This window comes from Canis lupus, chromosome 4 (genome assembly GCF_011100685.1).
Source record: "Canis lupus familiaris isolate Mischka breed German Shepherd chromosome 4, alternate assembly UU_Cfam_GSD_1.0, whole genome shotgun sequence".
Classification (NCBI taxonomy): Eukaryota; Metazoa; Chordata; class Mammalia; order Carnivora; family Canidae; genus Canis; species Canis lupus.
In genome coordinates, this window is record NC_049225.1 from 43,822,901 (window position 1) to 43,838,712 (window position 15,812).

General features: G+C 43.2%; 1 protein-coding gene across 1 annotated transcript in view; it reads left to right on the forward strand.

Annotated features, from left to right (window-relative positions):
- Window positions 1-15,812, forward strand: part of SLIT3 (slit guidance ligand 3) — a 591,933-nt gene that overhangs the window by 423,646 nt on the left and 152,475 nt on the right. Inside the window, exon 6 of the mRNA XM_038535455.1 lies at window positions 7,173-7,244. Coding sequence (XP_038391383.1) covers window positions 7,173-7,244 — 72 coding nt within the window. The remainder of the gene's footprint in view (window positions 1-7,172; window positions 7,245-15,812) is intronic.

The following is a 15,812-nucleotide window of genomic DNA, read 5'->3' on the forward strand; positions in this document are numbered from 1 at the left end:
GCAGCTTTCAGGGCTCCTCCCAGCCTCTGCCTGGCTGTAGCTATAGGTGTGCCTGTAAAAAGGACAGCCCATATTATAGGAGACACGGTAAGGAGCCTCTTAGAGTTGACATAACTAACTGAAGGCCGAGTTTGTGAATCAGCACACATTTTACGGTTTAGGAACACTGGTGAAGAAATGATGTGCAGAGTATATCTGTTTCCCATTGAATCAGCACCCCCCCCCCCGGGGGTCTTAGTGGGGAACAGCTACTGCAGTTTGCCAGGACTGATGAGTCCCCCAGAATGGGTCTCAGAAGTTTCAGTGCTCAAACGGGAAAGTTCCAAGACAAACCTTGGCAAGTTGGACATCCTACGTATGAAGCGCATTGGTCCCTAATGTCAGGTTGACACAAGGATGGAATTGAGACAAGCCTCAAAGCATGAGAGCACATTCTGCAACAAGAACCAAACTTCTTTGGTCCCGTGGTCTAAAAGTTGCTGTGAAACGAACAAAACTCTCATCGTGAATACACAGATAATGATGTGTTCTCGTTTGATTTGCTTTTTGTTTATTTGGTTGGTGTTTTGTTGTTGTTTTATCTATCAAGAAATGCTAGAAATTGGTTTCAAATTGATACTTGTCCAAATTAAATGAGAGCTCAGCTTCTTTCTAGCAACTATCTTTCATGCTAAATTGGTTTGCAGGGATTTTCCCCCTGCATTTTTCAGCACAAATTCATTTGCCAAATCCCCAACAAACCGGAAACTATGTAAACACAGAAGTGGAGTTATTGATATTTCCCAGTGATGTGTAAAACACCCCTTTATTCTCCAAGGTCTGGCGTGCCTCTTTGGTGCTAATCCATCATCTTTGTTTGCATTATTGCAGAGCTTGGTTTCGGGAGCATCTACTGGAGTGGATGCAGTTATGCTCCTGCTGAGAAGTTGCATATGTTGAACAGCAATATGATACATACTTAATAAAAGGTATTATGCTAGCCATGTGGCAAAGCATGCATAAGGTTGCTTGTGGAAATAGATTCATGCTCCAAATTTTAACTAAGTTCTAAGCAGGATGTTCTGATCAGAGAGCTTAATTAACCTAGGATTCTGTCCTTTACAAAATAGGTTCGGTTGGTTGAAGTCTTTGGAATACTAACAATCATTTAATTATCTAAATATATTTGTAAATAGGACTAGATATGGGCACATTAAATTTCAGAGGTCAGCAGTCACATTAACTATTTTATAATATGCATTTGCAGTTACATGCATACAATAGGGAGGTGTTATATGTAATTATTATGTAGGAAAAATAGGCATAAAGTTGTCAGTTCTATAGACAGGAATCTTTGTGGATATATAAATAATTCATGGATCGGTAAACATATCAATATGCATGTATTCTTGGGTCTGGTGGACAAGTGTACCAAATGTGCAAAATAATAGATTCACCTTTTTGTTCATTTGAGATGTCGTTTTAATGTGGAATTACAGTAGCTCCTTAATGATGAGAAGTAGTGACAATTCATTAGAAGACTGTGACTTAGATCAAGTTTTTGATTTGCCTACAAAGTGTGGCCAGTACTCAATTATATGGAGTGTATGCATTTCTTTTGAATATATTTTTCCCCTTTGCCAGTTAAAATAACCTTGAGCTTTTTTTTCTTTTGAAGACCCCAGCCAGCAGCAAATACCTCTATCTATAATTTGTTCTTCAATAATTATTTTTTAGAATGTTAAACTGTTATAAAAAAAAAAAAAAAAAAAAAAAAAAAAACTTCCAGAAGCACTACTAGGTGTCTTGTTTTCTGCTTAAAGAACAATTGAATAATGGGAAGAAAAGAAACAGCATGCATGGGCTACTTCATGTTTTGTCTTCTGGCTTGTTTTAAGAAAGAAGGGATTCCCCGGGTTGTTTTTTTTTTTTTTTAATAGTTGCAACATTCTGCTTCTCCTCAGTATGGAAAAACAAGCACATTTCAACTATGTATATGTAGGAACATATATACTTCATCAGAAACAAATTTAAATTGGCTTAGTTTTTAGAATTCTCTTATATCTCCTAAAATAATTGAAATGTAAAAACCACAGGTGCCGTCATCTTCCAAAAATTTTCAAAGGATGCCTTATACTTCATTCCATATCCTAGGTACCTAATACACTGTGAACATCTACTAACACTCAGTTGCTCTTACAGGTTAATTAATTGTTGGATTCCGAGACCATAGGCTTGCTTTGAATTTCTAGTAAGGCTTCCCTTGTGAATTTCATGCAGAAGTCCTTCTACTTACTGTGCGCATTGTGTGTAGACAGTTTTGCTCGGAAATTAGCAAACTGTTTCGTTCTAAAGAGCGCTGAACCTTAGCCACTTCTCCCATTTAGCATGAGAACTGCAGTAACTCTAGCTGCAGTCCTGGAGCAAACGCTAGTGGCTGGATTTGGGGCCCGGAGGAAGAACAATGCCCTTAGGCTAAGTTTAACCATCTGAGGGCGGAGGTGCTGGGGTCCCCCAGAACATCTGGATGAGAAGTAAGTATCTGGATGGATGTGCCTTGGTATGTAGACCCTATATCTAAATGACTAGCTGGGAATTCTTTTCTCCAGAAGCCTGTTTCTGGAGATTTTTATCTTCCAGGTATTTTTTTCCTCATGGGGACTCCAAAGCATTATGGAAATCATGAAATTTTCTTTCTTCCTAAGTCGTTGTTGTGCGGGTAGTGGTGGTGGTGGTGGTTAGGAGATAGGTAGATGGCTTTAATATTGTGATCAGGTGTTTTAAGCCCCTTTTAAAGGATTTAGATATGCTTCCTTAAGTTTTTGAACTGCGAAAATATTTCTTTCCTGCTTCAATTATGAAATTTGAAATTGTGATTGAGAGAGATGAATTGTGATAATATTATGCTTACAAATGGGAATTCTTACAAAAGCACTATCTCCCTGTCTGCCGTTGGTGAAGATTATTTTAAGTCCTCACTCACGCTGGCTTTCCTTTCTGACTTGTTTATATTCTCAGAGAATAAAAATACAGTAGTCAGAAAGCTCCTCTCAGGGAGTCCGCATTTAGTTCTTGTCGGAGGAGTTCTTTCTAAATGGACTCTGGTATCATTTTAGCACACATTGTTTGGTGAAATCTGAACTGCCCAGGGAAATTAGAGCAGTTAATTTAATATCATGAATGTTTTGGGGCTTCTAGGCTTAGTCACAGGCGGGAGAGTGTAAGTCAAATTGAGTTTTCTGTATAAAGTAGACGACAATGAAAGTCGTCTCCAAAAAACAACCAAATTTCCCTCCATCCCCTGCCTTCCCGCTCCTCATCTTCACCCTGGGCCCACAGAAATCTCATGTTATTCCAAGCATGCTCTCCAAATACTCCCTCACTGGAGGTCTGGGTGGCAGAAAGTTCCCCATGTAGCCATGTAGCTCTCCATGTAGCTACATCTCTATTCCTTGTTAGTTGAGCTGTAGGGTCACAGCCAGGACAGCGTAGCTCATGGCTTAGAGCCTTCTTTCTGCCAGGTAGTTTGAACCCAGCCCTGCCATACCTTCAGTAGAAGGACTCACTCTCAACCATGCATGGCCAGCTGGGAAGTCCTCAGCACTGTGCTAGGCACCAGGGCTGGTCACTTTGTATGATAAAAATGGATTCGATAGCAGTGTCAAATACACCTCTTACTGCCATGGAAAAAAAGAGAAAGAACACTATCAGGCACCCTAAGACTGCTAAGTTCTTTGGGCCCCCATATCCAAAGATCCTTTTACACATATGTGCTTCCTGAGTAACAGAGTATGGAGTAAGTGATGGGCGTTTTGATTTGTTTTTGAGAAGGTCTTTGAAAGAGTCCTTTCAAAGTTGCAAAACGGACCTTTGACCCGAGAGCTTAGAGCACAGTTCAGCGGCCTCCATCAACCCGCAGAAGCAAACTGCTAAGTCAAAGGCTTTGGCCTTAGCTCCAGAAGGTTCTCTATGTGCTTAGTAGTGCTCCACTCTTAACACCTGCAAAGAAATGCTGGGCTTGTGTTTATTTTGCATTCCCCACCCGGTGCCTGGGGACTAACTTTTGTGTGTCTGAGATGTAATCTTGAAAGAAAAAGAAACCTTGTCTGAAGCAAGTATGTATTTACTTTGCTTTAGGGGCTTAGCTTATTTGCATGAAATATCAGGATGGATTGCAGACAATTAATGACCTTTTATGAACACTCTGATGCTCAGTGCCATAAAGATATTAATAGCTGGGCAGTGAAGTAATTCTCAGGTTTTCATTTGCCTGACACGATCCTCCTAGGCCTTATACCCCCGTAGACTTCCTTAATGAACAATATGTATGGGAAATGACTGATGACCAAGGCTGAGATACTGTTTATCTATGTAGAGTAAAAGGAGACAGTCTTGGTTATAATAAATGTATAGCACATTTCTGCATAAATATTTGAAATTTTGATACATTTCATACATTCTAAAGTAGTCTATAGTGGTGCATGGGTGGCTCAGTGGTTGAACGTCTGCCTTTGGCTCAGGTTGTGATCCCACTGTCCTGGGATCCCTGCGGGGAGCCTGCTTCTCCCTCTGCCTATCTCTTTGCCTCTCTCCGGGTGTCTCTCATGAATAAATAAATAAAATCTTTTAAAAAAAAAACAAAATATGAAAATACACCCACAGAGATACTGCTTATATTACAGCTCAGTTTTTGCCATTACTAATAAATGACTAGGTGTCAACTTGGGCCATCCAGTGAACCTGGTTAAACAACACAAAACTGATCACATAGGAGACCTCTGCTTTTAGCCTTACAGCGACCAAGCCCCTCCACCGTCCCCTCCACTCCAGTATCCCCAGGCAGGACTTTCGGATGGAAGGCTGAACCGTGGACTTTGTTATTCATCTTTTGCATATCTTTTCTCCCCACCCTTTTAATCTCCTTTCATCACTTAATTCTTTACCTTCTTTCATTCTTTACCTTCTTTCTATGAATTTCTCTTCTCCTCCTGCAAATTGCATTCTTTCCATATAACATTCCGTACATTTAGAAGTATCCTGTTTTCTCATGCTCGAAAAGAAAAAAGAACAGAAAACACCTCACAAATCTAGCAAATAAATAATATTCTAATAGCAAGGACCTCTCTGAAATGTCTGCCCAAAAGCAGATGCACCACAAACTGCCATCTCTACACACTACCCCAGACTTCTCAATTTGATGATTTAGTTACTTTTTCTACTTAGGTGGATGGGGCCATTTTTGCCGAATTCAGCATATTTATTGAACAATTTCTTGGAGCCAAAAGCCAACTCCACTGCATTTCTGCTTGGTAAGGTTTGGTGGCCTTGATGTGGGGCAGGGGCTGTTGATTCATTGGCCCTTAAACTGATGATAAATCTAGAAACTGGGCAGCAGTACTAGGCTGCCATAATAGAACCTTTGTGGGGAGTCAGCGGCCCCAGTACTTACAGGAAATCTTGGGAAAAGACATTCAGCGAACTCATGTTAAGAAAGACTCCGGAAGAATTCCGGGTAGCAAGAATGCTGCGATTTCACCTGAGCGGGTGTGAGCAAGAACTTTGAAAACTAGCTATAGAAGTTGTCGACCTAAAGAGTGCTGCTTCTTCTTGATATACCCATTTATCATTTATTTTTAAATCCTGAATGTCTAAATTTTGTATCGGGAGCATTTATTGAGATGACTCAGTTACCCGATATCGTGGCAAAGCCCCTCTGTTAATGACACTCGGCATCAGTCTAATTGTATGTGTTTCATTCATGGGTGTTTAAGGAATCCTAGATCTATCTAGTTTCTCGATGATAACAGTATTTTAATTTTAATTCCGCCTTCCTGCAACAGAATGTAAAATCCTCTGTGAGGGTTACCGAACGAATCATTGACACATCTTTTGCACAGAGTTGTTGGGATAGATTAGTACAAGTCCCAAATGAAAATTCCAGCATCAGGAAATCCCTTCATCTGAGAGGGGCTGATTTTCTCTGAGACAAAAGAAAAAAAAAAGTCGGTAAGAGAGTTTCTCAGGATAGCCATACTTCTTTCGGCTGTTTCCCCCAAATACCATGGTGTGTTCCACACACAAAATATAATAGACAATCTGGTGCTAGTAAAATTTTCTGTATTTTAGAAATCAAATGGCTGATATATAATGTGAGATTTGAGTTGGAGTGTGGTTATTGACTTATATATCAGACCTATTTTGATTTAGAGATAATGATATATATTTGTTATCCTTCTACTAAAATACCTCAGTCCCCAACTGGAATACATATTAGTCAAGGCATCCTTTTAAAAGACATTATTTTCGTGCTCATAAGATGGAAAGGGAAATTAAAAAAAGGAGTCCTGAAATAGGTGCATTTAATTCTCCCCAATTTAAATTTAAGTGGTACATCTTTAAGGCAATAACAATATTCTTTTTCTTCCCCCATCAGGAACGCTTCCATCAATGGATTTCTTTAATGTTGATGGTGGTTGGTGCAGTTTGAGGGGCTCTGTAGTTAGTCAGAAAATGCTTCAATAGAATGACCTACCAGATGGGCCCCATAACAAAGCACGGAGGCATCAAACCACCACAGACATTTGGTGCTTAGAATAATAAAAAGACTATAAAATTAGATTAGTTGAGTCTAATTTGGAATTGGTATATTCCCCATGCACCCTCGCTGCTCTTGGGCAGATAAAGCCTTGAGATTTAGCACTGTGTCAGAGCAGAAGACTGCAACTTCCAGTAAAGGGAGACGAGGGAGAGGGAGAGAGGGGAAAAAAGCATTCTGGGAGGTCGTGGAGGGCAGAGCAGTGACCTCCAATGATTTACAGGCCTTTAGCTTAATGAAATTGTTTCAGTGACATGACGGTAAGAGCTCGTAATGGATTGGATGCCCTAATGTAATGAAATTACTCCCTTCTGCCTAAAAAAAAAAAAAAAAAAAAAAAAATGCACAATTAATATTTACTGAGACCTGACAGCCTTTGGTGCGCTCGTCTGTGTAGTTCTCTCAGACAGTCAGAGAGCAGAGACGGAGCAGCGTGGCAGACAGGCTGGCTCTGCGCGAGCTCCTGGCGGGGACGAGCAGAGCCTGCCAGGGGTGGAGGGACAGGCGCTCGGGTGGCCGGGGACGCCTGGCCCGGGCCGCCCGGCTCCTCGGCGCTGCCCCCACTCAGCCTTCATGCCCTCCCCTTGCTTTTCCACAGGCAGCTGGACAACAACCACATCAACTGCATTGAAGATGGAGCCTTCCGAGCGCTGCGCGACTTGGAGATCCTGTGAGTTGATTTTGCGACCGCTGCCTTGTGTGCGTGTGCGTGTGTGTGTCCGTGCGAGGAGGAGAGAGGGGGAGTGTGTGTGCAGGGGGGGTCCGTGTGGATGCATTTCTGTGTCTTCTGCTGCAGTGCTATTAAACTGGGAACCGGGGGATCCCTCCGGCTCACCTTGGCCAAAGTGTTTGCAGGCAGCAAAGTGTGATTTCCTACCTCCCACAAACTGGGGTTCCTGCTAATTGAGTCTCAATCGAGTCCTTTCTCCCCGGTGCTCCCGCAGTATTTGTTGCTGGGTGGAACAGATGGGCGGAATAGCCCCCCAGCGCCTGCCAGAGCATTCAGGGAGAGTCTGTTTGAGTGTGGGCATGGGAAGAGACAGGTTACAGGTCTGAGAGATGCGAGAGGGGATAGCACCAAGGGGTCAGTTGGAATCACCCAGTATCACAAAAGGACCTTGGCACGGGGCTGGGGGGGATGCCAAACAGCCTGGTAAAGTCTAGTCATTGCCATTGCTCCGAGGATCTCGCATCGGGTTTAAATCCAAACTTTAAGCAGTAACCCTTAAAGTGGCAGGTGGGGAAGAGATGAGAGGAGGTGGAGTCCCATGCTCTATACCTTATTTAGGGGAAAAAAAAAAAATGTAGCTGCCGTTCTATGTTCTGGATTTACCAGTGGGTCTAACCTGGTTTCCAAGGGTGGGCTGGGGGGTCGAATTCAGCTAGGGAATCATCTTGGGGTCATTCAAACTAAAGTTGAATTGTGTAAGGAAACATTTTGATTGTTGTCCTCCAAAGCGACACGTCCAGCCATCCCTGATTTGGAGAAACCTAGAAGGGGGGGGCGGCAATAAAGCCTAGTAGAACTTGTGTCAGGAAATGTGTGGTTCAGTCCCGACTCAGCCCCTAATTGGCTGTGTGACCTTGGGCAAGTCCCTTCGCCACTCAGAGTCTCAGCTTTCCCATTTGGAAAAGGAAGGTTTTGTTGCTGTACCTTGAGGATGACTTCCCCTTTCCAAATTCTGTAATGGCTTGGATCTAAAAATAGTTCTGATGGTACAGTTCTATCCAGTGAATGATAGGCTAGGATTGGTTGAACATACCCCTGAAAATAAAAAAACTATCTAGTCACCAGATTACCTATCTCTGACTTCCAAAGGAATGAATAAATATCGAACAAATGAATGAATGAATGGATGTGGAAAAATATCCCTTTCTACATGAAGGTCCTCCTCCCACCTTCCTATTCACCTGGCCCCGCAGACAGTGGGCACGGGTTGGAGAAAGCCTTTCCACGTTGTGCGAGAGGAAGGTGATTCCAAGAGGAATCACGGGAAATAAAAGGGGCTGCTGATGCTGCAAGGTGCCGGAAATCTGATGAAAGCTGCGAATTCCCGGGACAGAAACAGCAGGACCCACGGCCAGGGAGGTCAGGTTGTCAGTCCTAAGATGGACGGCGGCTCCTCACCCAAACTCTGACCCCAGAACCGGCAACAAATGAACGTCTGCTAGGGAGAGGATGCCAGCCCAATTTAGTGATCTTGGACTTCTCTTATCAGGAGACCAGGGCTGAGAAGGGTAGGCACAATTTTCCCAGCCTGCAAAAAAAGCATTTCTGGAGAGGGCTGCTAGGAGCATGTCACCCTTTTCTTGAGGAGGATGAGAAAATTCTCTGGGAAGAGACCAGGAAATGGAAATCACCAGCTGCCACGAAACAGCTGTGACGACCTGACAGCCAGCATGCTAGCGATCTGTAGTAGGAAGTGGTGGTGCCTCGTCTCACCAGGAAGGCTGTCTGGGGGAAAAGATAGGGCTGTGCAGTCAGACACACCTGGGCATGGGGGCCTGGGCACAGTGTGACTTTGGCCAAGCTGCACAACCTCTCTGAGTCTGTTTCCTCAACTTTAAGAGGAGATGGCTTCTGTACCACAAAGGAGGGGCTTTCTAAATGCTGTCCTTTCCACTCCCCTGACTTTCTCCCCATCATGCCCTCATCCCCATCAAACCCCTGTCTGGGACAGAACTGGACTATTCTTCTGTGCTCCATTGTGTGCTGTTTTAAAAACGTTGGCATATTATAGCATGTTGGTACACCAGGTTTCTCACACTTGAAGCTTAAAAACCTATGGGGGGCGGGGAGAAAAGTAGTTCTCGTTCCCTATTATTACAAAGAGACCACAGGATCTGATTAGTTTATCTTCTCAATTCCAAACAAAGCCAGATCAATAGCTTTGTTTTAAAGACGCTCTCATTTGGCTTCACATGGCTAAGTACTTAAAATTAATCATCATCATTTATTCCATGGGTTTTTAATTTCCAGCAGAGGCACACAGCTTTGGAACCATCTATCTTAATGGTGAGCCGTTCTGAAATTGGCTGGAGCTGACATCTCCATTTAAAGAATCTCCCCTCCCCATCCCCAGACCTTCCAAATCTCATCTGCACATTGACATTTTATAACAATTCTCTGTAATCACAACTTAGGCACCATAAAGAATCTTGACAATGAAATAATAAATAGGAACTGAGTGAAGGCATCCTATATTAATAAGTTCCTGAGAGAGGTGTTCAAAACACGCCGTCCCCAGAAAGGTCACCTTTAAGTATCTAAAGCCTTAAAAGTCTGCAAATTAAGAAGACAAAGTATAGTATTGCAGGTGCGTTTTCTCTCTGATATTAGGCAGATGAAATAAAAAACGAGGAAAGACTCATGATCACCTCCATGGAAAGCTCTCTCAAAATTAACTTAAGGAAAGTTTGTGGATGTCAACTACTAGTGGAAATATTTCACACGGGATCCCCCTGTTGTTCCATCCTTTCTGTGGAAGGAACTGCTGTAAAACTTCTTCCCATCCAGGCTGAGGTTTGTCCCCCAGGATACACTGAATAGAGACTGAGGAGGGGAGCTCCTGGTGAGAACTCCTGGTGGTAAAGCCAGAGGAATGGGTACCGGGCCGGAAAAGGCTATGACATCTGCTCACTTCATCCTCATTTTTGGCTCATGCCCAGTGGGGATTGTCTAGCAGAGAATATGGTGAACAAAGGAAGAGAGCCACCACCCTCCTCCCCTTCACAGATCTCCAGAAAAGGGACTAAGAAAAAAAACATAGTGTGGGTCACACTTATCAAGAGCCCAGTGCTACCACAGGGGAAGATGCATGACACAGATGATACTGTCTTTGTAGAATCTGTTGTGCGGTTACCTGTGCCTGACAGTGGATATGGTGCTTGTACACACCTTCTCCCTCTGCATCCTCACAGCCCTCCTTCTGCAGAAGACCCATCTGAAAGAAGCCAAGTGGCTGCTTAACTAGTAAGCAGCAGAGCCTGTGTGATTAACCATTCTACCAAGCTGCTTTCCCGATGTGTGTTGCCAAGGCTCTTGTGGTATTGGCTCCCCTGAAGCATGGCCAGCGTGTGCCACAGAGGACCATGAACCGGCCCCTGAGAGCTGGGCTAGGCGAGCTGTGGGTGATTCACAGTCCTGCCCAGGAGAATGCTGGAGCCTCCCATGTGCTTGTGAAATCATCATTTCCTCTCCCCAGCTATTCGGTCCCCACAAAGCTGAAGGTCAATCAAACTTGTTGGGGGAAGAAAATAGTCCTGCTTTTTGACTGACTTACATTCTAGTCCCAGAGACGATTGATTCTCACTTCTAGACATCCACCCGTGGCCTTTGTCGCTCAGTGTTTGGGGGCTCCGTTCTGGATACCTTCCCACAATACAACCCCAGCTTTCTGTATGGCCTTAAGGTTCTTAACTGGAAGTTTCTATGACTCAGACAGCCTTCTGTCGCCCATATCCTTGGCCTTTCATTCCCACCTGTTCTGTACATTTGGTGATTCACATACTCAGTCTTCTCCAAGTTCTGCTTATACTGCAGTCGAATATGCCAAGACTGCGTTTCTGACCCCATGTGGTCAGGAATCATTCGTCGCGCTGCTCTGAGCTATGGGTTTCCTGGCCAGTTAGGTTGATGACAGCCAGGCATTTTGCCAGTTATACCAGGCACTTCCCTGCTCGACATGCTGTCCTAGGTCAGAAAATGTTTAATGGAAAAAAAAAAAAAATTAGGAGCATGGGCAAATGAAACAAAAATGAGAAAATCTAATTAATAAAATAATTTTTTTCAATAGTATTGCAGGAGAGGAAAAAAGATTTTCAGACACTGTCTCCTGACAACATGTAACAAATCAGAAGTTCAGTAGATATGCTGCCAAAAATGCCAGACCAACGATGTCAGGAGCACAGCCTAAAAATGCTCACATATCCCAGTGAGCCGCCTGCCCTTGATAAATCACTGGTACCAGCTAAATTACACACAGGTCCAGTACATCTGCAGAAAACCACTCTGTGTGTTGTTTTAAAGTCTCTCTCCATTTATGTCACTTGCCAGTTTTGGAATTTCAGTGACATTAGTATAGGCTGGGCCTGTAAGGACCTTCAGTTGTTTCCAGGATGACCTCTTATTTTGAGATAAGGCACAGAGAGACTGAGAAGCATGCAAGAGTGAGGCCCAGGCCACGTACCATTTTGCACCCAGGTACCTCTCTTCCCTACGCTTGTCTGGGCTCTGGTTAAGAGAAGGGAAAAACAGCAAGTTGGTGTCAGCAAGGGAACTCAAACCTGACCCCATGGACCCCTGATCCCATGTTCGTTGCTCACATCGGACACCTTCATGCAACTAAGCTGTCTGGAAAAAAAAAAAAAAAAGCCCTCAGTTAGATTGGGGATCCCAAGCACAGCTGTCCTTTCAAAGCCATTATTAAGTGTTTTATATTATTTAGGAGAGCTGGGGAGGAGGGCAAACTTGACAGAATCAAGGAACCATCCTTGATTCCTGCTTTCTGCTCTCCTGAAACTAGACTTTACAAACTAGATAGACCACAGACCACATTGCACCCACAGTTGAGTTCTTTTTTTCAAGCCTGTGGAGTATTTTTTTAAGGTTAGCATTCATATTTTACAATTATAAAATTTTTCATAAAGGTACAGATGCCCAGCTTTGGATTTCTGGCAAACCAGAAGCCTTGGCAACCCTGGGCTGCATTTCTGCATTGTGACAGTCGGTTATGGCTGAAGAGTATATTTCCTCCTTCAATGGGATGCGTAGACTCCACTGTCCTACTCACCTACATTCATTTCCACTACCTGCCAGCCCAGGTGGCCCCCCACTATTAATCCATCCAGGAAGCAGGGACACATTGTGTGCCACCATAGTGTCGGGTGCCAAAGACAGTAAAGCTTTAGAAGAGCATGTTCTCTGGCCGATCAAACTCTAGAGGCCAGAGCTTACCAGAATTGTTGAATGGAAATGTATAAGCAGGGCCAAGTGATAAAGAGGTCAGGATTCTCAAACTGAGCCAGGATGCCACAGAAGCAAGCAAGAATCTCTTGTGCCCCATCTTCTAGAAAGTTCTTCTCAAGAGTTGAACTAGCCTCCAAATTCCCTTTGACTTTAAAGCAGTTGTCATTGGGTCTATACAACTGATGAGAAATGAGATAAAACACCCCCCACCCAGTTTCATGTACCCTGGACCCCTTTCATCATCCCATGTACTGAGGTCCTTCTTAGCCCATATTTGGAGAAGAGAGATTCAAGAGTTAAAACAGTGGTGGGTGGGAACTGACCAGACTTTTAGGATAGATATTCAACAATGTCTGGGCAGGTACAACAGGCCTGACCCCAAGCCCCACTTATAGACACAGAAGAATGGAGAAGAAAGCCCTTTGCTAGTGTAAGAAGAAGGCAATGACAGGAAATTGACAATAGCCCTGATACTTAGATCAGGGTGTGCTCACTCCTCTAGCACGGGGTTGTTGACTTGGCTGAAGGGTGCTGGGCATTGGGTGTAAGGACATTCATAGACCTTGTTAGCCCAGTACAGAAAACCCAGAAGGTCTGTCGTTCGCTTCAACTGAGCTTCTTCCAAATGTGGAACTAGATGCCCTGATTAACAAATAGTAATTAACAACATGTAATACAATGATATTATAACAATTATTAGTATAGTCACCATTACTGTTACAGCCTCCATTTCTTAGTGTCTGCTATCTTCCAGGGACTATGACAAGATACTAGAATGTAGCATTTCATGTAAATCCTCACCACAACCTTAGAAAGTAGAACCTCTTAATCTCATTTTTCTAATGAGGAAACCGAGGCTCAGAGAAGCAGAATGACTTGCCCAAAGTGCCACTGGCAAGTACTTGAGCCTACTCTTCAAGTAGCAAATCCAGCTCTGTCTGATATTTGAGCCCCAGGGCTTCACTGCTCTGCTACATACATACATACATACGTACATACGTACATACATACGAAAGAAAGAAAGAGAAAGAAAGAAAGAAAGAAAGAAAGAAAGAAAGAAAGAAAGAAAGAAAGAAAGAAAGAAAGAAAGAAAGAAAGAAAGAAAGAAAAGCAAGCAAACATTCTGGAAGCACACATAGCAAAGAAACAATTATGTACATTAGTAAGATCATGGGCTCTTGTAAATGCCACAGTGATTCAGGAATGATAGTTTTTCTTTTTGAAAAGTTGACCTGCAGGGTCCTCAGATCTAAACCTATGACCTCACCTTAATCAGCAATAGATCCAATTCCACAGAACCTGGAAGTATAAGCCCACAGACCTTGGGAATGTTCGAGTCCTCCCATAGGACTGGCTGCCAGTCCAGCTTCACCAAACCAGGTGGTTTGGGGTTCATTTCCTCATTGAAAAATAGAGGCAGTAATACCAACCCCTTAGATTAGTATGTGGATTAAAGGAGGTACCATAGGTGTGTGTCTAGCAAATAGCAGACACCCAACCAGGACACTCGCCACCACCAAGGTGAAGGACATGTCTAATACTGCTTCACTGCCTTATCTCCAGAACCTTACACAAACCTGGAATGTAGGTAGTCATTTAAAGTACATGGAAATGGGGCGCCTAGGTGGCTACCTTCTGCTCAGGTCATGATCCCAGGACCCTGCTCCATGGGGAGCCGGCTTCTGCCTCTCCCTCTGTCCCTGCCCCTGCTCATGCTCGCTCTCTCCCTCTCTCAAATGAATAGAATGAATGAATGAATGAATGAATGAATGAATAAATAAAGTACATGGAACCAGATTCAGTTGAAATTAACTAACTGAATGGATGTCTACTCCACACCAGTCTCCAGATTCTCTTTCAGTCCTGAACAGAACTAAGGTTGTGATTGCCCCAGAATTATTTTAAATGCTGAATGATGTAGTATTTACTGAAGCAGCACATTTCTTACACTATCTTTGGTTTTGTTTGGTTTTTTTAAATTCCTCCAGCTAAATGGAGATATTTTTTTTTTATTACCAATGAACAAAATTAGAGCCATGGTGAAAAGTGGTGTTTTCTACCAGACAAGACTCGTTTTCATTTATTTACCAGGTGTTTCACCTGGGTTTCTCCTGATGCTGGAAACATTTGTTTCAAGAGAATTTGGAATCAAGGTATTTAGTCACGACATAGCTTTGAATATAGAAATGTCACTGCCTAATGAAAGTCTTAAAATACCTCCAGAATATGATTTTTTTTGGTACTGTTCTACAAATTATGATTTGTTCAGGCAATCAGAATTAAAATTACACTTTGTGGAAGGCACCAGTAACTTCCATTCAGCCCCCAGGATACTAGGAAAGGAACTGGGTTTTCTGTAAATGCTCACGTGGGCCACACAACATACCCCCTTCCTTCATTGTCTCCCAGTCTCAAGGCTCGATCATAGCCATGTCTTTAAAATGATTAGCCTGGTTTTGAGAACATCAGCTTAAGGAAAAAGTGAAATTTCCTGTGAGATATGGAATAATTTTTTTTCCATTTAAATAAGCAGCACTTTAACAGTTCAAGTAGGGACCCCTGGGTGGCTCAGTGGTTGAGCATTTGCCTTTGGCTCAGGGCGTGATACTGAATTCCCCAGATCGAGTCCCACATCAGGCTCCTTGCATCGAGCCTGCTTCTCCTCCCTCTTCCTGTATCTCTGCCTCTCTCTGTGTATCTCCCATGAATAAATAAAATCTTAAAAAAAAAAAAAAAAACAGTTCAAGTAGCTAGAATTGAGGTGGGGGAAAGTATTCCAATGGTATCCATTTGATTGTACTTTCCTGTTAACCACAGGCCTGCTTAGTCCCTGAATTGAAAATGCATTGTTGTACATTCCTGGGTTAAGAGGATATGGTGAAAGTTGTTGAGCTGTTCTTGAGCACAGAGGGTCTGTGAATCCATAGGACTCCCATTAGCAACATCTCCTATGAGCACCAGTTAGGTGGAATTAGGTAGTGGAAGTCTTACTGTTCACAGGGGCCACAGACTCCAGGCACCAGGTCCCTGGGCTGAAATCCTGACATGACAAACTAGGTTTAGGAGTGGCCTTTTGGTTTGCTTTGTCCCATCTAAGACAAACTAGAAAAATAACTGCATCTTTGAAAAAAGATTCCAGAGTTTCCTCTTGGGGGCAAAATGTGGCTGGTGGGGAAATACCACAGAGCTACCAAATGCACACGAGTCAGGTAACTCCCCAAATGGAGCTTCTGCACCAATTTGCAAACGCATTCCTGAGCCAGTGGTCAG